Raw genomic sequence first — 26,740 nt, forward strand, 5'->3', positions numbered from 1 at the left:
GCAGGGTACCTGATCAACTTGTGCACAATTCTCGGATTGGTTGGAATCAAGGGGAAGTTTCCAGTATTATCAACCTTCCGGTTGCAAGGTCTAAGTGCTTGCAGTCAGCAGTTTTCATCTGGTGGAGGTCTGCTTCCTGTAAAAACAACTTAGGAATGTGTGTCAGATCTTTTTCTTTCAGGGAACTGGGAGTTGGTGATTCTGCTCTGTGGCGGATTTATAGTCTAAATTGTTACCTGTTTTCTGACCCAATAGCTATTCTTTATTTCTACATCTTCACATTCCTAATCATTATCTCTTGAGCCAGCCTTCTGAGACTCAGGGGAGCCTGGGAGACTAAAGCAAAAGCCTTTTACTTCAAAGGACAGGGACACAGGGGTCGTATATGGTTTCAAATATAGATGTGAAAATCATATTGACACGGAATCCCATTTTCTCCTTCCTCCCAACTTTTCTCATATCATTCTTGAATTGTGAGGCTTTATATCATGTACGTCTTTCCTGTAACCCTAACTTCATATCCATGGTTTCCTTAGTCCTACACTTAATTCAGCGCTCCTGGCCGTTTCTTCTGCAGCCGTTTCCCCATTCATCTCTCCTACTGTGATTTATCTTCAGCTTTGTGCACACTGATGAATGGTTCTGAACTGGACCTTTGCAGCCCTGCACCAGTCCTCCTCCTCCCCATCTGCGGTCACTGCTAGGCTTCCCCGAGTCTGAAATGTCGCAACCTTGCGCCACCGCGACACCTGTTGGCGGGAGAGAAGGACGCGGGCGCAGGGGCGGTGCGGGCGCGGGGGCGGTGCAGGCGCGGTCCTCCGGCCGGCAGGGGGCGCGCAACAGCGGGGCGTCCTCGGCGCAGGAGCAACGCGCCTCTCTCCCGGCCGCACGCGCCGTGATTCCGCGCCGCCGCGCGCCCCGCGGGCTCTGCGTAGGGGTTGGCGCCGGAGAGGTCCGGCCGTCGGGGGCTGAAGCCGAGTGCCCAGCCCGCGGAGTCCGCGGCGCCTCGGAGCCTGTGCGCCGCCGCGGCCCGGGAGCGTCGGCCGGGCGGGCCGGGTAAGAGGCGCCCTGGGCGGGCCGGAAGGTGGGTGGGCGGGCGGGGACCGGGGCGGGTGCGCCTCCCCGGGCGGCGCTGGACGCGACGCCGCGGCTTTAGGCCGCGCCGCTAGGGGCTGGTGTCCCGGGCCGTCCCCGAGCCGCCGGTGCCTTCGCATCAGGCGGCCCGGCCCCGGCCGACCCTCCGTGTCTCCCTTCGCGCCTCGCCGCTCCTTTATTTGCCTCGGGTCGCCGGGCCTTCGCATTCCTAGTCTTCCATTCTTCTTTCCCGTTTGTCCACATCTCTTCTGGACCTGAGGGCGGCTTTTCCTCCCCACCGTCGGTAGTGTTTTGGGAAAAGTTCCTGGGCCTCTGGACCCCGTAGGCATGCCTGGGTCACCTGTGGCTGGGGGTGCAAAGGAAGGAATCTTTTCCTTCTGAGGCTGCAGAACGGGGAATCAGGTGTGGACTTCTGTCAGGGACGGGGGTTTACCTGGAAGGGTGGAGGAAGACGTGACTCTGGCACTACCTCGGTCCTTGTCCTTTTAAAGCGGTATTTTAGCTTCGATGTCCAATCACCCAGCATTTTTTTTTTTTTTTTTTTGAGCATCTCTTTTCGCCCAGACCATGTGTTAGTAACAGCGGATGCAAGATTCATAAGATTCTGTCCCCACGCTCTGTGAGTTTAGTTTCCGGGGAAACAGCATAAAAAGCCACGCCTGGGTTGATCCGATTGACCGGAGTGGGGTCTGGAAAGCCTTCCAAAAAGGAGTGAGGCTTGAAACTGAGTCTTGGGGGTGTTTTGTTAGATGTGCAAGATGAGGGAAATGTTTCCTGCAGAGGAAGGAAATAAATGTAAAGATACCAGAGGTGAGGCACCTTAGTGCATTCTGGAAACTGCAGGAAAGGCAGAGGTGTGAAGAGGGGTAGTCAGGTCAGATCAATAAGGTTCTTTGAGAAGTCAGTAAAGGAGAAACATGGGAGGTACTTATTGCTAGAGGCAGGCAGATGGGTGGAAAGTAGGATATTCTGGATGAGAGCAAAATTCCGCACATTCTCATGTAGGTGAGGACTGTGTGTCCTTGCAACAGGTGGAGTCTTTAAAGGCTGCAACTCAGTTTCCACAATTTTATGGGGTAAATGCCACAGACGTTTTGACTATAGTAAGGATATTTAGGGAATATAGAGTATTACATTAGTAACTTAAACTGAGAGAGTTATTTTTAGAACTTTATTAAGAAGTGTGCTGCCTGCTGTACAGTTTACAATAGAGAGTAGGTTGTGAGTTAGAAATATAACAAGGTGTCACAGAGGTGTTGGCCCTCTGAGCTGTTCTGATCGTGGAGTTCCGTGACGGATAAAGATAGCCTTTATGGAAAATAGGAATCTGGAGAATTGTGCGTTCCCAAAAGTAACTTTATAAAGTGGATTTCTTTTTACCTGGCTTGTTTTAAATTACCTGTAAGGAGCAGATGATCCAGGGCTGGTATTCATTCCCCAAGTCTTTCATAATAGGAAATAGCGAAGGACGTTCTCTGATACACTTAAGTTACAGGTGACTCGTGGACTTTGTTTGCAATACCCTCCAGCCTATGGTGCTTCGGTAATGATAGACTCTATGAGAATGGATGGGAATACTGAACTATGACAAGGGTGTCAGAGGTGGAGGTACAGGGAAACATTTAAAAAATTCTTTAAAAAGTCATAAATCTTACACACAAAGCAGATGCCTTTTATTACCTGTGTTTTTTGTGGACATCAACAGGCACTGCCCCTTATAGTTCCCTTCCTGTTCCTTTCTGTCTGTATGTACAGTACTTCGCATATTCTTTAAACTTCGTTTTTAATTTGTGATACACAAATATCTATTTAGTGATAAAAAGGTCTTTTCTTACCAAGCCTGCTTCTTTAGGTGCTCAGAGCTCAGACCTTGACTCATTATTAGTTGTATGGTGGGAGTAGTTTTTCTCCCATTAGTTATGGTGTACAATTTACCATGCTTATCTCATATCCTGCTTACCACAAGTTATGTCCTTAAAGGGCTGATCTTACTGTTTCATAATAATATGATTTCAGTAGGTGCATTAATATCTTCTGTCCACTCTGATATATTTAGAAAATATTTGTAAGTCACTTATAATGTTCCAAACATGGTGCTCAGTTAGAGATATAAAGATGAAAACAGAAACAGCCCTTACCTTTAAGGGATTTATGATATAGTAAGAGATAGATGTGTCACCCAGTGGACAGCATAACATGATCTGAGTGTGTTCGGGGGGTAGTTGGTTTTATGTGGGGGTCGTAGTCACCAAAGGCTTGAGATGCACTTGAAAGACGAGTAGGTGGGATGCTTCTGAGACGACGTCTTCCATGTTCTTTTTCTGCCAGTTGCACGTGTTTTAAAAAATACTTTGCCAGCTTAGGTAGAATCTTGAAAAGTCATCATTATTCTGGCAGACTGTGTTTACCATGTTTCTTTTTAAGAAAAAAAAAAAGCATACATGGAAGATTTGTTGATCAAAGGATGGTGTTACCATGATAAAGAAGTAAATAGTGAGAAGGTATTTTAAAGAAGTTATAAAAATCACCTGTTTGTATTTGCATTTGATCCTGGCTTCTTAAGGTATATCCAAATGTTAGAAAGTGCTACGTTTTTATTACTTGGCACCATACTTCATGAAATAAATGTGTTATATCATCTGAAAGGCATCTCAGCATTAATGAGGTTAAGTTCAGGTCCTAACAGAGTCTTGTTAGTGCACTTGTTACATTTCAGTGTTTGCAGTGGAGAGAATGAATGAATCGACTGTGATATATTTACAAGTGCTTAAGGCAACTAAAATAAAGATATACACACCTTTTAAGGAATAGATGGAATAAGCTGTGTCAATAAGATTATATAAAAGGAGGAAAGCATGGAATTAATGAGAATGGGGTTCAGGTTGCTGCTCACCCCTGGGCCCGGGAGATCACTTGGGTGGAATGGGATGGGGGCCATGTGGGTTGAGTGTGGTTTCTTGTCCAGATCCTGTCTCTTGTTTTGGGTGGTGAATTCACTGGTGCTTGTAGCATTATAGTAATTAGTTGAAGCAGTCCACAGAAGTGTGTCGTTGCTGTGGTTAATCCACTTCTGTGAATTTGAAGATCAGTGAGAAGGAGAAAAGTGAAGAAAGCTCTTTTGCATTTACTGGGATGCGGAGATCTGATTTATAAGCTCCGAGTTAAAGAAAACTAGCAGATATGCTGGTGAGATGACATCAGTTTCTAATATTTAAAGTGTGTTTTCGAAGGTTTTGAGACCAGAAACAAGGAACTTTTAAGGAACATGAGATTTTGCTGCACAATGACTTCCAAAGCTTGCAGAGCGAGGAGAATCAGGTGGAATTGTCAACAGCCACCTTCAGTGTAGACTGGAGTCGGAGGAAGTGCAGTCTCGTGAAACCTCACCAGCACCGATGACATTGTTAAGTACTGGGTTCTTAGCCAGAAGGACTCTGCTGGAGGTAGAGAGCCTCTGCGCTGCTTGATTTTGTAACCCTGAAATTGGGAAAATGTTTCCATCAATGTTTACTCTTCTGGCAGGGATATGTCCAGCAGCCTGTTACCTCACACCTCCTCCCCCAGTGCTGCTTCTCCCCTCCCTTTTACCTATTCTTTTTTTTCTTTTAATTTTTATTGTGGTAAAATATACATAACATAAAATTTGCCATTTTTAAGTGCATGGTACCATTGTGCGACTATTGCCACCATCCACCTCCAGAACCTTTTGCCTGCTCTTTACTTTCTCGTGGAGCCTGTGGGCATTGTGTAGTTTCACTGCTGATTCATGTGGCCAAATAGAATTTACTTAATTATTAATATTTCAAAAGTGTTTATTAAATGCCTTCTCTGTGCCAGAAATTGGAGCTGCAAAAGTGAATAAGCTGGTCTTTATCCTTCATAGTTTCAGTGGGCATTTGGGTACTCTGTTTCCATTGGCACCAATGTTATTTGTAAATACTTTTTTTAATGAATTTCTCAAATTTCTTATTAAGCGATATTGGGAGAATTGAAGTGGAGTTAGATTTGCAAACAAATTTTGATAATTTAGCTTTATGATTTCCCAGAATGCGTTGTTTATATTTGTTTCCCAGAATGTGTCAGTCTTACCTTGCTTTTATAAGATTAAAGAAAGATAAATGAACCCATAGTTTGTTTACTAGGCTTTGGTTTGGTGACCAATTGAATGAAGAGGTCTCAAAAAATTAAACTAGGTTAGATGAAAGATGCATGGTCATTTCTGAAGTAGTGTTTTGAGAGCCACATTACAGTTGACACCTGAGCAACGTAGGGGTCAGGGACACCCACCCTCTGCTCAGTCGATAATCCAAATATAACTGTACAGTTGGCCCTCTGTATCCACGGTTCCACATCCGTGGATTCAACCAACCGCGGATGGTGTGGTACTGTAGTATTTACTATGGAAAAAAAGCCGCATGTAAGTGGACTTGTGCGGTTCAAACCTGCGTCATTCACGGGCCCACTGTACTAAGCTGGACACTCAGCGTTGTTTTTCTTTGCTGTTGCTCTGAGTTTTTCAGGTTCAACTGAAACTTTAAGGATGTGTTACCTAGAGAGGAAGGATTAGTTTTGAATACCAGGTAGGCTGGGAGAAAAGCACATGACAGCCTCTAAAGCTTTTTGGTGCAGTTGTCTTCCACAGTCATTGTGGGCAAGGAATTTCTGAAGCCATGGCCTGGGAGGGGGTTGCAAATAGAGTGTTACCTCTGCAGTCGGCCTAACTGCCTGTTCGGCTCTGGGGTGGACATTGGTCTTAGTCCGGGGGTAGAGCAGTGACCTCCACAGACTGATGTAGGTTTTCATGGAGTTCACACTGACTGTGGATTAAAATAGTGGGTTCTGAAGTGGACCCCGGGGGCATGCCCTACAAAACTTCGGAGACATGGTCAAATTTCAGTCATTAATTTTCCTCCATTTAGCCTCAGTGACTTGAACTTGTCTCAAGCTTAACATGACAAGGTGTTGCCAAGTTCACTTTGTCTGGCACTGAAGACAGTGAGCATTTCCCAGTGGGATGTGCTCTCTAGGAAGTTCTCTGTCCGTGCTGCCGTCACCTGAGCCGGTGAGTTGTCACAGGAGCCTTGAGGAGGAGAAAGTATAGGCATTCCTTGATTTTTTTTTGGGTGACTCATTGGAGCAATCAGCCACCAGTACCCTGGGCTCTGCTTTTATTCACCCTACTTCTGTGCTGCCTTGGGGCCTTTCACTTAGAAATCAAAACTGAGAGCTTTCAGGTAGTCTGCGGTTCAGATATTAAGAAGGGAAGACACTGTGGAAGGCGACTGCAGTTGCCCGGGGCTGACTTCTGCCCAGGACCGGAACGGCTATACTGAGGGAGGGAGGCGGCATCCACCCTCACCCCGCCCCAAGCACAGTGGAAGCGGGTCGGCCAAGGTGCTGGGGGTCTTAGAATCCGTGCACAGAAGGGTGGAGAAATGAGCAGACAGACCGAAGTTTTGCCTGGGGTCAGACGTGACCCGGGGGGAAATTAAATATTTCCCTTCCTGTCTATATCACCTTCTCTTCCTGAGACACAGACACAGGCAAAACAGGATTTGTATAACACAGTTTCAATGGTAAAATGCTGTCTGAGCCTGGGAACTGACAGACTTTTGGAATGTGTCCATATGTTAGAAACTACCCATGTTAAGCATTTCTTTGCAGTTTAGGGATTTTAATCAAAATTTTTTTCCTCTTTCCATCTGTGAGAAAGAGATTGATTTCTTATTTTGAGAAGTGAGCCATTTTGTGGGTTTCAGAACGTTGAGGTGTTTTAAAGGTGGCAGTAAGGATTTACCAGCATGAGCTCTGGAGTTCTGACTGCGTTTGAGATGGGTCTTCCCACTGTGACCTGGGGCAGATTTCTCTCTGGACGTCCCCATTTCCCTCCTGGACTGCTCTTGGTGTGTGATAAGGCTCTTAGTAAGTGTTAACTATTGCTGTTTTTGTTGTTGTCATCCTCTTGTGTTCCTCTATTCTGCCAGGGGTAGTATATATTGATCATTCACATGTAGATTGTTGATTCTGTCTTTGTAATCAGTGTCATTAAAGATTACAGATTTCTTCTAGATCAATGGAATAGAATTGAGAGTCCAGAGATAAACCTTCACATTTAAGGTCAATTGATTTCTTACAAGGGTACCCAGACAATTGAATAGGGAAAGAAAGTCTTTTCAACAAACGATGCTGGACAACAGTATTTCCACACACAAAAGAATGAAATTGGACCACTACCTCACATCATATGTTAAATTAACAAAAAAAAAGGTTGTAGACCTAAATGTAAGTGTATAATACTATAAAAACCTTAGAAAAACCCAGTAAATTAAAAAAAAAAAAGATTACAGATTTCTACTTGGTGGGATATGAGGAAACCTGGTTATTAATAAGATCTAACCTTCTACCTTCCTGTCACATCTGTGAGGTCATTTCTGGTTTTTTCCCCTTAATTGGGGGCGTATATTACGGTTTTTTCTTTATAAAAGGATAACGGCCCACCACCACCAAAAAAAAAAGGTAGTTAATTGTGCTATATCAGCCTTGTAATAGGTGTTTTTGTAAGGCTTCTACTTTTTGCTGTTGACACAAAATAGAGTTTTTAAAAAATTGAATATATGTAATTAATAATGCCCTGAATCTAGAACTTCCATCTTATCTCATTCTATAGAACAGAAGGATTTCACTCGTGAATTACTTGACCACATGATCTTATATATAGGAAAATTCATTCTAGACGATTATTTTAAAAATAGTACATGGATGTAGCGTTTTGTGTCAGGGTGCTGACTGGTGATATCAGGCATGTTGGCTTCTGTCACTGAATGTTCCTGGACCAGGTGATCTCTTCAGATACCTCTTACCTCTGAAGTTCCATGATACTGCGTTATTTTAACATGGGAAGACTGGAAATCTTCACTACATTTTTGCATTCTTTAACCCCTACCCCTCTTGCCTTTCAGCATTAAACTGAGAAGATGTCCCTGTACGACGACCTGGGAGTGGAGACCAGTGACTCAAAAACGGAAGGCTGGTCCAAAAACTTCAAACTTCTGCAGTCTCAGCTCCAGGTGAAGAAGGCAGCTCTCACTCAGGCAAAGGTAAGAGAAGCTAAGCCCAGCTGTGAGAGCAGAGGTGTACCGGCAGGTGCCTCCTACGGATTAAGAGTAGCCTGCCCCTCTGCCTCTTTGTTGAATATGTAGGGTTCAACATTTGTAAGGGGAGAGGCTGGGTGGGGGGAGGGAGAGGAATAGGAGTTGAATACGGTAATTTCGCTTCTCCTGGGAATAGAACTGTTTCAGGGAATCAGAATGAGGAAAAACATACTCTTGGTTTCCAGCAATGATGCTGGTTGTCAAACTTCAGTATGCAGGTTGTCAATCTTGGTTGTCCAAGATTGAGAATTTGGTTAAAAGGCTATGTAACACCTGATACTCTGGTAAATCCTGATTCTGGGTTGGGGCCTGGGGAGTCTGCATTTTTAGGGGGCAGTCCTGCTGTTTGTTATAGGTGGTTTGGAAGCAGCACTTTGAGAACGAAGCTCTGCGGTAACGACTGAGCTGTGATAATGTGTGTTACTGAAGGCTGGAGTTGGTTGTGAACGTATCAGGGTTTGTAGTCTGGGGTAATTGTTTTTGTTTCTGTTGTGTAATGTTGGGCGTTGGCAACATCCTTGAAATCATTCACCAGGTAAAACATTAAAAAAAAAAAAAAGTAGTTGTCTACTGGATATTTGATATTAAAATATTCCTGTCAAATACGTTTAGGAATGAGAATGGTCTTATGGTTTGCTTGTTGTTGTTTTAGAATATGATTCCCAGTGGAGGCTGTATCCCCTCCAGATGGGGCAAATATTGGTTCTAAGGGGTGAAAAAAATCCTGCTCTTCTTATGTATAAAGGCCAGATATACACAGAATACATAAACTCGTGTGTAGTGTATCTGTGGTATTAAAATTTCATAGGTGGAGAAGAAAATGTATTAAAAGGTTCCTTGAAGGAGGAGGCAATAATAAAAAAGAAGTTGAGAAGAACTGCTTTAGAGATACATATTTACCAATAAGATGAAATATTTACTGATAAGATGATATCATTTCTGGGATTTACTTTAAAATACTCCAGTCTCTGACAGGGGAGGCAGGGATACATGAAACAAGATTTGCCGTGAGTTGGTAGTTGTTGAAGCCAGGTTAAAGAGACATGAGTTCATTAATCATTCTCCTTAATGTTTGAAAATTCACACAATAAATTTTTTTAAAGTTGGAATTATTTTTCTTTTCCTTCACTACATACAGCATTAATATTAAAATGTTTACATTTGATTTCTCAGTATTGTAAAAGGTTTTTAGGATTAGGATACCCACAAGTAGAGAGAACACTGTCTTAAAATTTAAATTGGTTTTGTCAGTTCTGTTGATTAGAGTTTTTGTCTTTTTCATATATCATTACCAGATTTAAATTTTTTATGCCAGTACTATTTCTTTTTAAAGAGATAGAATTCCGTCTTTTTAAAACAAACTTTCATCTCACATGAAAAGATTAACAGAACAAGTCTTTTTTTTTTTAAATTAATTTATTTATTTTTGGCTGTGTTGGGTCTTCCTTGATGTACGTGGGCTTTCTCTAGTTGTGGCGAGCGGGGGCTTCTCTTTGTTGTGGTGCGCGGGCTTCTCATTGCAGTGGCTTCTCTCGTTGTGGAGCACGGGCTCTAGGCGTGTGGGCTTCAGTAGTTGTGGCACACAGGCTCAGTAGTTGTGGCTCGTGGGCTCTAGAGCGCAGGCTCAGTAGTTGTGGTGCATGGGTTTAGTTGCTCCGCAGCATGTGGGATCTTCCCAGACCAGGGCTCAAACCCGTGTCCCCTGCATTGGCAGGCGGATTCTTAACCACTGTGCCACCAGGGAAGCCCAAGTCTTGTTTTTTTGTTTTAATTTTTTTTAAGTAGGTCTAATTTTTAAACTCTTCGTTTCATGTAACTTTTGCTTTGGACATAAGATGTATAAATAAGGTTTTACATTCTAATGTTAATGCTATTTCATATATTCTATTCTTGAAGGCCTCAGTCTTCTCTTTTGTAAAGTGACTGACTCCTAGGAACAATTCTCATACTTAATAACATAAATTCCATTAGACTATAAGTGGACATAGTTAGTGGGCAATCTTGGTTCAATGGAAGATAAAATAGAAAAGCAGAAGTCGAAATATAGTAGAGATATACAGGTTAGATATACTAATCCACAAGTGTATGCCCAAGATATAAAAACATACCCATTCCTTGTGAAAGATCCACACTAGTTGAAGTGTAATGCGGAGAATCTAATGTAGAGCTTTTTTCTTATATTATTTCATATGCAAATTTAAATAAAAGCGACCAAACTTTCTGTAAAGCTTTTACAAAAATGGAGGAAATTTGTGTTGTAAAAAAAAAAGGGCTAAAAAAACTAGTATATGATTATTGTAATAACTGAATTAAAAGGCTGTTAAGATTGTTTTTCTCATATCTGAAAGGTTTGTTGCAGAGACCAAAAAAAGCTTTGTTACAAACAGTATGATTTTTAATTTGAAGCCTCAGTACACTTTTCTTATTTTTTGATGATTTTAGAGCCAGAGGACAAAACAAAGTACGGTCCTTGCCCCAGTAATCGACCTGAAGCGAGGTGGCTCTTCAGATGAGCGGCAGATCGTGGACACCCCGCCGCACGTGGCGGCGGGCCTCAAGGTACGCTCCCCACCCCCAGCTGGGTGGGCCTCCTGCTTTCCACAGGCTGCGCTTTACACGTCACTCTGAACACACCTCAGTAGGCCTTGCACTCTAAGCAGTAGCATTTTCAATTTAATGTTTACTTTCATTTTATCAAGTTTAAAACATTCATCTGTTTAAAACACAGTAGTTAATTATAGAAAAATCAGAAACTGGAGGTAGGCAAAAAGGAAAATAAATGACTTCGGTCCTACCCTCCAGAATTTAAAAACTTTGTATTTTGGAATAGCTTTCCATCCTTCGCCTTCTCCACCTTCTGTTCTCTGACTTGCTTTTCTCACTTAATATATTGTGAGTGTCCATCTGTGTCAAAAAGTATAGGACCATATGATCATTTTATTGACTTCACAGTATTCCCCTGTGTGGGTTTGCCGTGAAGCTCTTGGTGGGGTTTCTTGACCAGAGGAACTGGTCCCGCTCCTGCCGGCTGATAGTCTGTCAAGAGGGAAAGGCACCCACCCCACAGTGGAAATTTTCTGAGGATTCTTAGTCATTCAACATTTTTTCCCACAAATTCCCTGCCTAATTTTTTCTTGCTACATCTAATGAAAAACTGGTTAATCATCTTCTGTTATTGTGTGTTGGCTCTAGAACCTATAATATCACCCCCAAGTTTAATCAGCAAGCATTTTCCTTCTTGCTGCATAGCCAATTTTTAATTGTAAAGCATTCCCATCAGGTGAATGTATGGTGATTTACACACCTATTTCCTAACTGTAGAACCGGTAGACCTCTAGTGAACACCTCTGCAGAGTGCTTTCTATGCATTTAAAATTATTTTCTTAGGATAGATTTCCTGAGGTGACATTAGGAGATCAGTCACTTTTATGGGCAATTTATTTAGCGCCAACTTGTTTCCAGCAGAGTTGTATCAGTAAATAGTATCACTTGTAACATGTGAGTGTTTGGGTTTTTCCTACCCTCCCCAGCATTGGGTATTAACATTCAAGCTTTTAAAATCAAGCAAGCTGCTTTATTCTTTATAGCATTTAAAGAAGGATGGCTCATTGTTGAACTTAAGCAGGGTTTATACAGTAAAAGTTGTTTGCTGTCACATATTGAAATGAAAAAAACTAACGTTCATGCTGACAGTCTGGTCTCTGAGTTAGAAACTTTGTGATGGCGGTGTTCTGTAAATCGAGGGGCTCGTTGTTAGCTTCTCCCATCTTAATAATAACTGAAAGGAAATGTCGTTGATGTGCTTTCGTGTTTTTAAAATGTCTTTTATGTGAACACAAATGAATAACCGCCCTTTGGGAGCCCTGCATTAAATAGATTTTTGTAAGATTTCCAGTGATAGGGCCTGGGAGGTGATTACAGTTACTTTTCTAATTTCTTTTATTCATCAAATCAAAGTGTTTTTTGAGTTTTAGGTGTAAGGAAACCATGGAGTGTTTGTTTTATGATGAAAAAACATCAAACTGCACAGTGTAATCCAGGAATTGTTGGATTTAGATCCATTGATGATGAGCATAAGCTCTCTTTATCATGCCCGTTTTGTGTTCATATATAAAGTACATTTTACAAACAACCTTCCTGCCTTTGGCGGTGTTGGCATGCTCCTCCTGAAAGAGGTACAGAGTGGGCGCTCGGGGACACTGACCTGTGCTCATTTGGGGCATCTGCGGAGACCAGGGAAGGCATCTTACTTTTATAGACAATAAGGAGGCGTCGTGCTAGGAAAACTAACAGAAGAAAGTACGGAGGTTTAGGAACGTGAGACCACGCGGTAGGTCAGGGCTTAGGAGAACCATGGAGATAAAGACCACGAGCCTAGGGCAAAGCCCCCTACTCATTGTGTGTTTCTAGTTTACTGTGTGCTGTCTGCCTTTTGTTTTTACGATTTCTTTGTTAAGGCTACTACCTCTTTTTCTCTCATAGAGTAGCCCCAGTTTCTAAATGTACAGAAGAGAAATGCAAAATGTTGTCATCTGAACCTGACTTAGTGGACCTTAAAAAATGAATGAGGATGTGAAGGGAGTTACCTCCACCTGTGCAGACTCAGGCCTGAGATGCAGATGCCTGGGGAGGGTGTGCAGTCCAGAGGATTTCACAAAGCCCAAGAGGATGCTTTTTACCTTTTTTTTTCTTTTTTTTTTTTAAATCTTAATATGTCATGTCTCCATGTAATCAGAATCTAAAGTTATTCTATTAAATGACTATAAGAATGTGTTATTCATGAGTTGTTTCGTATTTTAAGTTTTCACAGATATATATATATATATATATATATATATATATATATATATATATATATATATATATATAATAGAAGTATTCTGTGTTTGCTATAAATAATCAAATTTATTGCTTAAAATTTTAGGTGGTGGCAGCTTGTTTAAGACTTCCAGGAAAGTGCTGTAGGGTGTTTATGGAATTAATACTGAAGTGAGAGGTGAAATTCTTTGTCCTGTCTGCTGCTCCCAGGCTAGGTGTGTGGCCACGTCAAGTCACTGAACCTCCTCAGGCATCTGCTCCCTCATCTGTAAAGCAGAGGCAGACAGGTGGTCTTCAGGGCCCCTCCTAGCCCTCGTATTTTTTTGACCTTAATTCTATGAATAAAATTCCAGGACAGAGGATGATACTTACTTTGGCATTTTTCCCTTCCTCAGGACCCGGTTCCCAGTGGGTTTTCTGCAGGAGAAGTTTTGATTCCCCTAGCTGATGAATATGATCCCATGTTTCCTAACGATTATGAGAAAGTAGTGAAGCGCCAAAGAGAGGAGCGACAGAGACAGCGGGAGCTGGAAAGACAGAAGGAAATAGAAGAGAGAGAAAAGTAAGGCCTCGCGCGGATGTGGAGGTGCTCTACGTTTGAAATGGTCGTTCAGATGTTGGTGAATGAACTTTAGTGCTGTCTGTAAGGCTGAGTGAGTTTCCTGGTTGGTCTGAGCAGTTGTCAGGAGGAGTCAGGTTGTTGTTAAGAACGTGTGGTCATTACATCCCAGCACGAAAACAAACTCCAGAGTAAATTTCATATATAGTTGCAGAAAACTTAGAGTATATGTTTTGGGTGAGTTCTTGGAGAAGTAACTTACAAAGTGATGTTGAATAATAGGGTTTTTTCCTATGCTGTGACTCTGCTAGAGTCATAACTACTTAAAGTATTTAAAATGTTATTCTTAACTTTTACTGTTTTTGAGCCAGATGGAGTTTTTAAAAACTCATATACATCTTTTATGTTTTTTGAAAGTATGGGCAACAAGGATTTATTTGCATTTCTTCTTTTAAAAATAGTATTAATTGTTAAATAGTTATATAAAATATTAATATACTATTATTTATTGAATCACTTCATGAAGTGAAAACATGTTCTAGAGAATCAAAATTATTTAATTAACTATTGCCTATTGTTGATACGCTTTAAAATTGAAGGAGGTAAATATCAAGGAAACTTTTTTCTTGCTATTTATATTCATATACCTCTTAAATTTGTTCAGTTTATCTTCTGGATTTTTCTCACTTCTCATACTTTTGCTACTTTAGTCTTTAACCAGTTTGCATGCCCCCCACCCCCCCAAAAAAAAAGTCAAGGTGACGTCCTTGAGTTCACATCTCTGAATTGGTCCATCCGTGGTGAACGTTTGTTTCCTCTTATCACAGGAGGCGTAAGGACAGACATGAAGCTAGTGGGTTTTCCAGGCGACCAGATCCAGATTCCGATGAAGATGAAGATTATGAGCGAGAGAGGAGGAAGAGAAGTAAGGCATGAACACAGATACTATGTTTCAAACATGGTGCAGTTCCACCATTTCATATTCAATTTCGTAAATGGTTCATCTGACACTGATTTGGGTAATTTTCTCTCCAGAATCTCAGCAACCCGCATGTGCATGACAGTGTAAATTTACATTGTGTTTTCACATATAGTCTTTCTAACATTTACTTGTTGGACACTTGGAGCATTCCTTAAAATACATGGCCACTCTCGTCTTTACCCTCAGCACAGTCGCACCAACCTGTTCTCTGTATCCAGCTACATTTCTGTTAAGAACAGCACTGAATGGAGAGTCAAGGCACTCATTTCCAGAACCTTTGCCACTAACACGCATGACTGAGCTTCCCTGGATGCTGGTTTCTTTCAGTGTCGTACGGGGAGCAGGGAGACAAGCATTTGAACTAGGTGCTTCATAAGACCTCTTCCATCTCTAAGAGGTCTCTAAGAGCAGCATTGTAGTTGTGTTAGAGCCAAATTCTCAGTGATCACTAGATAGCTAAGCAGTGTTCATTCTTGAGAGAATGGAATGCTACTTATTTTCCCTTCATCATGTTTGATTGCTGGGATTTCCTGGATTTAGATCACCACTTTGGTTGACAGATTGAGATTTAAATGAGAAATTGAAATCTTCTTCTTGTCTCCTAGATACCAGGCACTGTTCTAAGCACTCTGATGGATTACCTCCTTTACACCACACAACTTTATACCACACAACTCAGATAACTGTGATAATCCCTGTTATAGTGGATTAGTGGGAATAGCGTTGTGTGTGAAACGGGTCCATTGTGCATCTAACCAAGATCTTTCTTTACCTGAAAACCTCATTGCAATGTGGTCACCTTTAACATGAGACCTAAGAAGAATGTTATCATGAAGCTGGAGTGTATTTCCACATACATGAACTCTGTTTTATGACCAGCAGTTTGGCAAGCTTGGTCTTCCCAGTGTACAGCCAAGGTTTTTCAGGGCTTAGTTTAAACTTTAAAATACTAAATGAGTTGGAAAGGAGTGGGTCTGTACTAATTTAGAATTCTTACTCTTTCAATGCAGATATGAATTATACAAATTTATAGAATACTTATTGCACAACAACAGAGAACCAAGCTCATAGATACAGAAAACAGATTGGTGGTTACCAGAGGCAGGGGTTGTGGGGAGCTGGGAGAAATGGGTGAAGAGGGTCAAAAGGTACAAACTTCCAGTTACAAAATGAATCATGAGATTGTAGTGTACAGCATGGTCACTATGTTAATAATACAAATAATTGCATAGTTTTGGGGTTTTTTTAGATAATGTTCATTGTTTTAGGCCATTACATTTTGGGGATAAAATAATTGCATATTTGAAAGTTGGCTAAGAGAGTAGATCCTAAAAGTTCTCAACACAAGAAAAACTTTTTGTAACTGTATGTGGTGACAGATGTTAACTAGACTTTTTGTTGTGATCATCTCACAATATATACAAATACCAAATCATTATGTTGTACACCTGAAACTAATATAACATTACATGTCAATTATACCTCAACTGAAAAAAGGCTTCCTGCCTGCTGAGCACACTCAGGCACTGCGTTGTTTTTCTAAGGAGGAATGGAGTTAACATTTGAGTGTGCTCTGTGTGTCAGGCATTATGTTAACATTTCAGACTCATTATCTTCCTAATCAACAAATGCCTGATTTATTAACTTGTTTTAGAATCCAATACATAGGTTGAGTATTTCTTGGTTTCATCTTTCCAGCTTACAAATGAGCTGCCCTTTTTTGTGAGGAGGTGTGCCTTCAATACTGAGGACATTTTTTTTTTTTTTTTTTGGAACATTAGCAGGAACGATATAATCTAATAATAGGGAAGTAATGGTGTTAATATCCGTTATGTGTACTGCTGTTAACATATTGATGGTCATATTTTAACGTGATTAGTAGCAAATTTTCAGTAAACCCTGAGTTTTGTATACTAAACTCACTGGAGCTGATCTTTTCAGAATCAGTTAATAATCACTTAGGTATTAGTGGCAAGGTGAAAAATGATAATAGGTATTTCAAAAGACATAGAAGTTTTATTAAGGCTCATATTTCTCTGGTGAAAAATGATAACAGGTATTTCAGAAGACATAGAAGTTTTATTAAGGCTCATATTTCTCCGTAAGTATTTTTTCTAGTCTAGGCCTGTTAATCATTATGCATATACACTGGCTTTGGGGGATTTCTTTTGTGAAACATTGTGTGCTGGTGCAGCATGGTTTTGTAATTGGTTTCTTTAATTTACATTGTATCAATTTTTTAGGAGTGGTTCATTGATGATTAAGTTATAATACACATGTTAGCACTTCTCCCTAGTGAAAGATTCCTTATGTTCTCTGCTCATGTTTTCCCTCTGGTTGTCTGGTAGAAAATGGAGTCTACTTTGGTTTGTTTGTGTCCACCATTCTCTGTCCAGGAAACATGAGCAGGAATGGTGACAACACAAAACAGATTGTAACCAGAAGTACTGACACTTCCAACTAGGTGTTCAGTCCCAGTGGTCTGCATCCTGGAAAGAAGGGTGCTGTCTTGTGGGGGATGCTCTGGCCTCACAGGGAGCTGGGTTTCATTCTGTCTCTGCCTGTTCACTCTCCCGCGATCATTTTCTCATCTGGAAAATGGAAGCAGTGATACCTACTTCTGTATTTTTAATCCTGGATTCAGATACTGAAGTCTTCAGATGTTAGTGGGAGGGATGGAGTAGCATCCCTTCCTGCTTCTTTCTTTGGAGGGTGGTGTGATGTGGCAGGTGGCGTGTGTCACATTCCTGAGGATCCGGCATCTGAAACGCTTTCCCTCCTTTAATTGGTGGAATTTCTGTTTCTGCAGGTATGGGCGGAGCTGCCATTGCACCACCCACTTCTCTTGTAGAGAAGGACAAAGAGTGTACGTACCTGTTTCTTCCCCTCTCTGTTCAGATACACATCTTTAACCCAGTTGTGGGAAGTCGTAGCTGGAATCCGCCAGGTGTCCTGAGTGCAGGGAAATGGCTGGAAACCCGTCCTTGCTCTAACCCTCAGCCAAGTGCTCCCTTCCACCCCTTAAGTTTTATACCAGGCTCTGAGGCATGGGTTTTTCTCTTGGGAGATGCTTTTTTTGTTTGTTTTTAAAAATAATTCATTTTGTCTTCTCCAACATTTCATTATTTGGAGTTAGGTAAAAACAAATAGTAGCTGAGTTTTTGTGCTCGGTGGTCTAGGGGCTGTTCAATTTGTGACCCTCCACAAGGTGGCAGCACCTTCCTGGGTTAGGTCCGTGCACAGGTTGTGTGCATTTACTCAGATTGCCAAAACAGTCTTCTCCCAGTGATCTGTTCTAGAATTTGGGGTTGGAGTTGGACTTTGAAGAGTCATGAAGCTCATCTTCCTACCCTCTGGGTTGGACCATACCTAAACTATCCCAAGAAAATGTAGTCATCCCTAGTGCTTTTTAATACCTGTTGCACCATGAATGTTACCTTTTTATAAAGAAGGTAATTAAAAAATTGTTAAATACCTTTTGTGTGAAAATACCTGACGAACCATAAACCCCAGTTGAAACCAGTCTCTGGGAGTGGGACCCAAGCATCTGGATCAACAAGCTTCCTTGTTGATTCTAATGTGTAGCTAGGGTTACAAATCACTGAACTGGCATATGGTCCCTAACCTCAAAGACCTTTATTGTCTGCCAGGGTAATAAGGTCGTAAGATGAGCGTCTTAAGACAGGTACACAGGATGCTATGGGAGTCAAAAGAGGGGTTGATCAGATCTACTGGAACATACAGAAGGTCCAAGTGCAGTTCAGAATTGTTTTGTCGCATTTTGGTAAGCCTATTTTATTTTCATCCAACAGTACCCCGAGACTTTCCTTATGAAGAGGATTCACGACCTCGCTCACAGTCTTCCAAAGCTGCTATCCCTCCCCCAGTGTACGAGGAACAAGACAGACCCAGATCCCCAACTGGCCCCGGCAACTCCTTCCTCGCCAACATGGGGTAATGGTCCGGGTGCTCTCACCTCGGCAGGTGCAGGGAGGGCGGGGCCGAACGGGAGGCACTGTCAGCCCTTCCAGTAGGTGCAGCATGTTGTGGGATGGGGCCTTTTTTGGGTTTATGGGGAGATGCTCAGTGTGCTCGGTCACGCAGCCTCCTTCTTGAGGATCAGGGTTCAAGTCACATGGAGGGTATCCCGGCATGTACTGTTAGGTTTTGTACAAAACATAAAGCTGTCTCATGGAAATTTTGAAAGATTTAGATGCTGAACATTATATTCTCTAGTTAGGAATAGTTTGTGATCATTATATTTGTTTTCATAACATTTGCAAATAGGTCATATGAGTTAGAGCTGACTTGCGCTATGTCCAAAAGATGAATGACATCTTTTTTTTTTTTGATAAAATGACCTTTGCTTTAAGGTCATGGTTCTATACCTTTGGTCTAAAGACTCTCAGTCGTTCTAACTATAATTAGAAATTTGTTGGCGTATGAAAATCAGTTTTAAGGTTGACTTTCAGATGGGGCTTGTGGATTTTAAGTCTCACTGGATTTGGCATGTGTTTTGGTTAAAAGAGTGTTTTATGTGGTTTACTCTGTTCCTCGTGCTCTGAGGGGTTGTCAGGTGAAGCAGCGTTGCACTAAGGCCTTTGTTCTGTGTCCTCTAGAAGGACTGCCTCTGGTGGCAGTGCTGTGACTGTAGTAGTGACACTGGTCTGCCCTCACCTGTGCGCATGTGCTTTGATTCTTAGCGTCCTCGGAGCTGGGCTAGTCAGAGTTGGAGGAGATGGGTCCTCCACCGTAGGGTTTGCACACTGCAGGAGGATTTGGAGTTTCTCATCTTGTGTCCATCTTCTAGACCTGTGCTGTTCTCTGTGGTAGCTAATAGCCACACGTGGCTGTTAAATTAGTTGAAAGTGAATAGAATTTAACATGTATTTCTTTAGTCACACTAGTCTCAAGTGCTCACCAGGCTAACAGCTACCGTACTGGGCAGTGCAGATGGAGAACATTTCCCTCATTGCAGAAAGGCTGCCCTAGAGTGTATGCTGGAGGGGGACAGATGTGAAGCCATTGGGGTGGTTTTGTTTGGTTTTTTCTGCTAATGAAAAAATTGACCTTTTGCTGGTAAGAACTGACTTTTTGCTGAATCCCCTTTAAACAGGAATTAAATCTTTATGCCTAAGGAAGATACAGTGTAGTACAGTTCATCAGTTTTCAGTCTTTTCTTTTTAGCCCTAGAACAGCTTGTTCAAATGAAATATTTAAGGAAATTACATACATGAAATACTGTAGGTACAGTTCTGGTTGAAGCAGGGTTTTGTGATTTAAGCCCTAAGTAGCAGTGGTCAATGGGGGGCACCCTTGAGACCCATGAGGCTCCTCACGGTGCAGTTTGAAAACTGTCATGGGATTAGAGAAAGAGCAGTGGACTGAGAATCCGGAGTGGTGGGTTACACTTTCAATCCTGCCATTAACTCCTACAGAAATAATTCTCATGTGGTGTCTTGCTTTGCTTTCAATTAGCCTTAAGCTCATCAGCCCATCTGGGCCTCAGTTTCTTCATTTCCAGCTCTGAAATAGATGGTCCCTAAGTGTCCTTTCATGTATGAAGTCAGTCATTGGAAACTCTGCTGTACTATTTAGAAAAATGCAATCATCTTCATTATGTGAAACCATATTTATTTTTTGACAGGCTCACTTTAAAATAAACTGGTTATGAGCCCTGTAGCAGAGCAGATACTGGAGCACACAGGAAGTCTAGTGTTTTCTAACAGGCCCTGGGGAAATCTCACTAGGGGAACTAGTGTTTCCCTCATCTCAGGGGTAATCTCAGGATGCCCAGGATTTCAGCATTCACTTTATATCTTTCTCCTGAACATTCCACGGCTTCCATCTCATGGCCCGTTGGTAATTATATGTGGCCTCATGGAAGCCCTTGTGGAATTTACACTCTCTCTTTCCAGAAGGAGATTACTGTGATGTAAAATCCAATTTATGCTGTAGCTGATGACGTTGAGTGCAAGGACCTTTCTCTTTTTCCTCCCCACAGTGGCACAGTAGCACATAAAATCATGCAGAAGTACGGCTTCCGGGAAGGCCAGGGTCTTGGGAAGCACGAGCAGGGCTTGAGCACAGCGCTGTCAGTGGAGAAGACCAGCAAGCGGGGAGGCAAGATCATCGTGGGCGACGCCACTGAGAAAGGTGGGCCTCCCCTTGAGCGGGTCCCTGGGGGTGAGCAGGGTGGAGGCAGGCCATCCTGATTGTGATGCATTCCAGCTCTGCGTTGTGGAAACTGAATCCTGAGGCCCGTTTTTACAAATAGTTCAGAACAGACAGAGAGATAGGAACGCCCATGGAAGAAAAAGAAGACAAGAGACTTTGGCAGAAATGAATAGGACTCCAGAAAATCATGTCATGCCTGCTTCTACTAGCAAAGAGCCTTGTTACATTGATAAAACCATAGTTATGTTTTTATAGCAAGACAGAGCCATACACAGTATATCGGTGATTCTGTCTGCTACATCTCCATCCTGTAAGGGTTCTCTGCTCTTTTCTTTTTTCTGCCCTTTCATCCTAATTTTCTTACTGACTGATCGCTCTGTGAGACTAATGTTATTTTGCAGTCTACTGGTAGGTGATGCCTCCTTGGTGTTTTATTTTCATTTGATTGTTACAGTCTGTTCTGTAGTGAGGGCGTATCGGAATGAGTCAAACATGACTTAGCATTTTAAGGAGAACTGAGTGGTTTTGAGTCAGCTTAGCTGAACACCTTTTCCTAAAGAAGGGAGAGAACTTTTCTGGGAGCCCTGTCGACGCACAGCTTTAGGAAGCAGCAGTGAGCCTCACAGGCTAGAACCAAAAACCAGCAGTCGCCCGGCTTTGTGGGAGTGTCTGAAATTGGTCAGCTAGGGGCTGGCTAGTTAACAGCTCGTTACACTGGGCTGGGGACCTTCGGCCACCGCCTGAGCCAAGACTCACCTCTGAGGGTCATGACCACTGTGCTCTGTGAGCCCTTTAGGAAGTGAGCTGAGCAAAAATGCAGGTAGTTGGGGATATTAAAAAGTTCTAGAAATTATGGTAAAAATTATACCAAAGCGAAGTGATGCTTTCTGCCAGGCCAGATAAGGCTGCATTTTTGCTGAGAGACTCTGTGGATGCTTATAGATGGCTCTAGGACATAGATAGTGGGGATTGCTATTGAAATTAAATTATTCATTGTAACTTGGACTCAGTGCTGTAACATGTCTATGTCTGATGATGTTTTCTTACAGATGCAGCCAAGAAGTCGGATTCAAATCCATTAACTGAAATACTTAAGTGTCCTACTAAAGTGGTCCTACTAAGGGTAAGACGCAGAAGGAGGAAACCTGTTTGCTCTCTTTGAATTGTGTCACTCCACCTTGACCTGTCCCTGCATGCTTGCAGCCCCCCTGATGACAGAACAGTTAAAGCAAACTGAAAATGACACTTTTGGATAGACTCCATATAAGACTGATTTTTAGATTCCTGTTTCACTAATGCTTCTTCGCTAAACACAGTATGTAAGACTACAGTGAGTGATTACTTTAAAATATTTGAAATTGTTAGAAGTTCAACTTGGTTTATATATTTTGATGCTTGCACAGTTGCTCTTATAACTCTTTATGAAGCTTAATGTATATTTTTATTTTTTATATATGTTTTAATACCAACTTTGGGGTGTTTCAGGGATGAAAATTTTCTTCGTGTCATTTGGGATTAGGAACGTTTGCCATCATGGAAAGAAGTTATTTATACATCCCTTTTAAATATTTGTAAATTATACTTTACAATGGAATTTATGTATTTATTTTTGTTTATAGAACATGGTTGGTGCAGGAGAGGTAGATGAAGACTTGGAAGTTGAAACCAAGGAAGAGTGTGAAAAATATGGCAAAGTTGGAAAATGTGTGATATTTGAAGTAAGAGGGGTTTCTTTTGATGTTTATAAACCCAAGTTACAATTGATAGACTACAAAACATTTTCTATAGAGACAGAGTGTGCTGTAAGTAACATATTGTCATACTATAGAAGGTGACAGATGTTGGTTAGTTACACTGCTTTTACTCAGTTATTACAATTTCAAACATAAACACAAGAAGGACTTCAAATTTTATTTGGTGAAGAAACATTTCATTTTGTGACTGAGGTTTAGACTTGATGACCGTGTGCTCAGTAGTTTAGTGACTTGGACGTGCCTCTGGTCTCACTCATTTGGCAGGTGTTTTCTTAGTGCCTCCCACATACCCAGTACTGCACTGAGAGCCTTGTGGGTGGGGAAACACATTCTGTGCTCTTGGTGATAACGTTCAGTTGAAGAAACAACAAAACAAACATGTGAAATTAGAGAACATTCAGTTGCTAGATTCTGTAATGTTGACTTATAAGTACAGGAGGTGAGAGAAGGATTAGATCCACACAAAATAGTTAGAGGAGGCTTTGTGAACAGTATCAGATGTGAGCGAAGCTTTGGAATGAGTGGGTAGGATTTGGGTAGGAGAGAACGGGTGTTCAGACTAGGGTCGCGGCTTCTGGGAGACTGAGGAGGGCTGCAAAATGGAGTGGTTGGGCGTGGTGGGGGTTAGCAGGAGCCGCGCTTATACAGTGGCAGTGGGGCTATGTAAGCGGGGCCTAGAAAGCTCCACCAAGGAGCTTAGCCTCATACGAGAGACGGTTAGCATACAGATCTTTTTACCTTAATTTCTGCTCACTTCAGCTTCTCCTCCATATCATGTTGCTGTCTGTTGACTGCGTAATTATTTGTTTATGTGTCAGATGGCATAGGACCTCCAAAGGTCCTGCTTGGCTGTGTGTTCCAGCACTTAACACAAGACCTGTCATAAACGGACCTTCAGCAGATTTTGATGATGAATGAATTATACTTATTTCCTTGGTATTTGACCATTGCTTATCTGTATATGATGATAATTGGAATACTTAACTCTGATAAAAATCATTTATGGGAGAAAACTCACATTCAGTGTTATCTCCGATGATATCTTTACCTACTATACTTTCATTTCTTTTCCAGATTCCTGGTGCCCCTGATGATGAAGCAGTACGAATATTTTTAGAATTTGAGAGGGTTGAATCAGCGATTAAAGGTAAGTTGTACAGCTAACTATAAAGAATTAAAAAGTTGAATTTGTGATCTTAATCTGTGTAATTAAAACATGTTCTTGTAATGTCTACTGGAATACCTGCCTTAACTGACTGTCTTTTTGTTTGCCTTTTAGCTGTTGTTGATCTGAATGGGAGGTATTTTGGTGGACGGGTGGTCAAAGCATGTTTCTACAATTTGGATAAATTCAGGGTCTTGGATTTGGCAGAACAAGTGTGATTGTAAGAACTAGAGCCTGAGTCATCTCCAACGATCCTTCAACGAGCCGCAGACTGAGCAGAGAGCAAGGCGACAGGCAGCCTGCATGGCTGTGGGTACAGAGACTCTGGAAGGACTTCTAAGATATATGTTGACTGATCCCTTTTTTATTTTGTGGTTTTTTAATATAGTATAAAAATCCTTTAAAAAAAACAAACAAAAAAACAATCTGTGTGCCTCTCTGGTTGTTTCTCTTTTTTATTACCACTTCTGAGGTGATTACATTTTTTGCTAGGATTTCATGATAATTCTCAAGTGCTTCAGTGATACGGCATTTCTTGCACTAAAAAAATCTAGAAAGTTTTGGGATATGGGGTTGTGTTACCCTTTGCTTTTCTTTTTTTTTTCTTTTTGATTCATTTTAATAAAACCTGCAAGTTACTAAACTGTAGCTTCATAAATTCTATAATAAAGTATCATCTTGGCAGTCTGCCAAAGGTGAAAATTTCTGCTTTCTCTAACAGAGAAATTCTTCTTATTGACTCCAATCGTAGAAAAAACTCTTTATGACCTAAACTAAGGTTGAAGAATTGTGAGCCTACCATGACCTGTTTGGATGAATCATTTTCGGTTAAGCTAAGTCAGACTATAGAGTTTGTGATGGATTTAGGGGTATTTGGGTATAGAAATCATGAATATAGCCTTTGTTTTCAGATATTCAAGCCTAGTCTTTAGCGTAGATCAGAAGTGACCGGTTAATTCAAAACCTCGCAGGTACATTGTAAATGTGTGCCCGATTATGTTTTGGAAATGGTGGTTCCCTGGGGTCACGTTTCTACTGGCAAAATTTGCAGTAGTGTTAGTTCTCATACATAATTTTAAAATGTGTAAAATTCAGCCACATCAGCTACTTAAACTGTACTGGCGATTAATATAATTACGGAATTGTGAAAAATTGTATCATTGAAGTGCAGTGGTGTATGTGGCTCAAACATTTAGCAGGGCCCAAAACAAAACAGATAAAAATGTTTGGCACTACGGTTCATTGGCCAGAGCAGGAAGTGTTTCCAGAATATACTTGTGCCTGTGTTCTGTTCCTTGCTTGCCCAAATGTTGCATGTGACTTACCTGAAGCGGCAGCTGCGGGACGTGCGCCTGTGTTGTCTCTTTAGGTCTTTACGACATGAGAGCGTCTTGTGACCCTGCGGGGGAGGAAAGTACTCAGCATTTCTTTGCATCCATGGACTTGGTTTGGAGACATAAGGAATATTCTGACCCTTTTTAAAAAAGGATTTTCTCATGTTTTTATTTAACATAAATAAAAGAATAACATTTTCTCTTTTGTGGTATTATTTTACTGAGTAAAAGTGAATTAAGACTCTGCTTTTGAAATAAAAGTGCACATGCCCTGAAATAAATTTGGGTTAAAGAATATAAGGTAAAAGAGTTACATAATTGGACAGAATTTTGTAGGACGTGAGAAATCAACAGCCAGCCTGAAACTAGAACAGGTCTACCTGCGGACTTAGCTCCGGAATACCAGTGATGGCGCCTGGCTTGGGCTTACCAGTACCTAAATGTGCTCACGCTAAGTATTTATTATGATGGCTTAGTTTAATTTGTATAAACCCTAATGTTTTAAACTGTAAGTTTCAACCCCTTTGTTACCTGCATTATTATTGTTATGCTTTATAATAACATTGTTTATTTGCATTTAGGTGGATTTTCCCAACATTCTCATGATCAACCACAGAAATGCAAGTGACTGCACTACTTTGATTTTTATTAGCATGGGTACAACTTAGTGAATGTCTTTCTCCCCAATCTCTCTAATAATTAAATTATCCATGATTGCAGTAATTACTTAGTACATTACTTGCAGTGAATTTCCAACATTAGAATAATTTTAAATCTCCTGCAGTGTAGTGCTTGAGAAATTTGAAATTAATTTTCAGTATTAACTAAAATTCAAAGTAACTTCAATGGAAAATTTTCAATGTAAATTGAAAATTAATGAAGCTACAATATAACTAGAAAGGTTCTGTGTAATAGAAATCTGTCATTCTGGGCCCGATTGTGATCTGAAAGCCCTTCCTGTGTTTGGGGTTCCCCCGCATTCTACCGCCTCCCTGAGGTAGAGACTCTGAACTTGCTTTCCCAGCCTGTCTGGCAGCAGGGGCAGGGGTTCAGCCCTGGGCTCTTCCCGTCAGCTATCCTCACACTGGCGAGAGTAGGCCCAGCGTTGTCTAGCCTTTGGGACGGTGGTGGCAGAGACCTTATCCCATAGTGGCATGTCTTGAGGTGGCGCCACTTGTGTGGCAGGGTAGTCTTTGGAGCAATTTCTAGGTGTGATGTGGGAGTTTTCTTTCTTCATGTAAAGCCTCCAAACTTGACTGGGGCCTTCCTGTCTGGAGATTCCATTTGCTACCTAGGTTTTGTTTTTGTTTGTAAAATCTTTTTACAAACAAGCCAGAGTGAATTCTCTCATTTGCAACCAAGAACTGATAAAAAAAAGTTGATATCTGGAATTGCAAACGACAAATCCTAAAAGATGGAGAATGGGGGACCTACTGTCTTAGGTTAGTTGGTGAAAAATTGATGAACCTAGTTATTTGGTGGCAAAACATTTTGCCAAACTGTTACTGTACTTTAGGGTCCAGACAAGACTGACGTTGAGGGGAAGGATAGGGAAATCTGCAGGGCGTTGGCCTGGGCTGGTCATCTCTTAGGCAGCTGTGGTTATTGGTGCCAGGTCGCGTGGCGTCAAACCCTGGTTCTGCTCACTCGCTGTGTGACCAGGTGCCTCTGCTGAAAATGGAAGTGATAATCATACCCACTTCTT

General features: G+C 41.5%; 1 protein-coding gene and 1 long non-coding RNA gene across 3 annotated transcripts in view; one reads left to right on the forward strand and one right to left on the reverse strand.

Moving 5' to 3' along the window:
- The window catches only part of LOC309626481, a 188,975-nt gene that overhangs the window by 3,187 nt on the left and 159,048 nt on the right, over positions 1 to 26,740 (reverse strand). The window lies entirely within an intron of this gene.
- On the forward strand, positions 855 to 25,233 carry RBM17 (RNA binding motif protein 17). 2 transcript variants are annotated; one of them, XM_082387178.1, is made up of 12 exons: positions 855 to 1,056; positions 8,055 to 8,192; positions 10,689 to 10,805; positions 13,460 to 13,626; positions 14,451 to 14,548; positions 17,415 to 17,471; positions 18,418 to 18,559; positions 20,610 to 20,761; positions 21,832 to 21,905; positions 22,402 to 22,500; positions 23,611 to 23,683; positions 23,816 to 25,233. In XM_082387178.1, the coding sequence occupies exons 2-12, from the start codon at positions 8,070 to 8,072 to the stop codon at positions 23,917 to 23,919; spliced, it is 1,206 nt and encodes a 401-aa protein (XP_082243304.1). In that variant the 5' UTR covers positions 855 to 1,056; positions 8,055 to 8,069; the 3' UTR covers positions 23,920 to 25,233. The 2 variants fall into 2 exon arrangements, with proteins under 2 accessions (XP_082243304.1, XP_082243305.1); XM_082387179.1 differs by lacking the exon at positions 17,415 to 17,471.

The sequence above is a fragment of the Balaenoptera borealis genome (assembly GCF_965194805.1).
Source record: "Balaenoptera borealis genome assembly, chromosome: 3".
NCBI lineage: Eukaryota > Metazoa > Chordata > Mammalia > Artiodactyla > Balaenopteridae > Balaenoptera > Balaenoptera borealis.

Bases quoted from the DNA above. Each gene is read 5' to 3' on its own strand.
- RBM17 (XM_082387178.1), top strand. From the start codon at position 8,070: ATGTCCCTGTACGACGACCTGGGAGTGGAGACCAGTGACTCAAAAACG. The intron at 14,549-17,414 runs GTAAGGCATGAA...CTGTTTCTGCAG, and splicing joins GCGAGAGAGGAGGAAGAGAA to GTATGGGCGGAGCTGCCATT. The intron at 23,684-23,815 runs GTAAGTTGTACA...TTTGCCTTTTAG, and splicing joins GGTTGAATCAGCGATTAAAG to CTGTTGTTGATCTGAATGGG.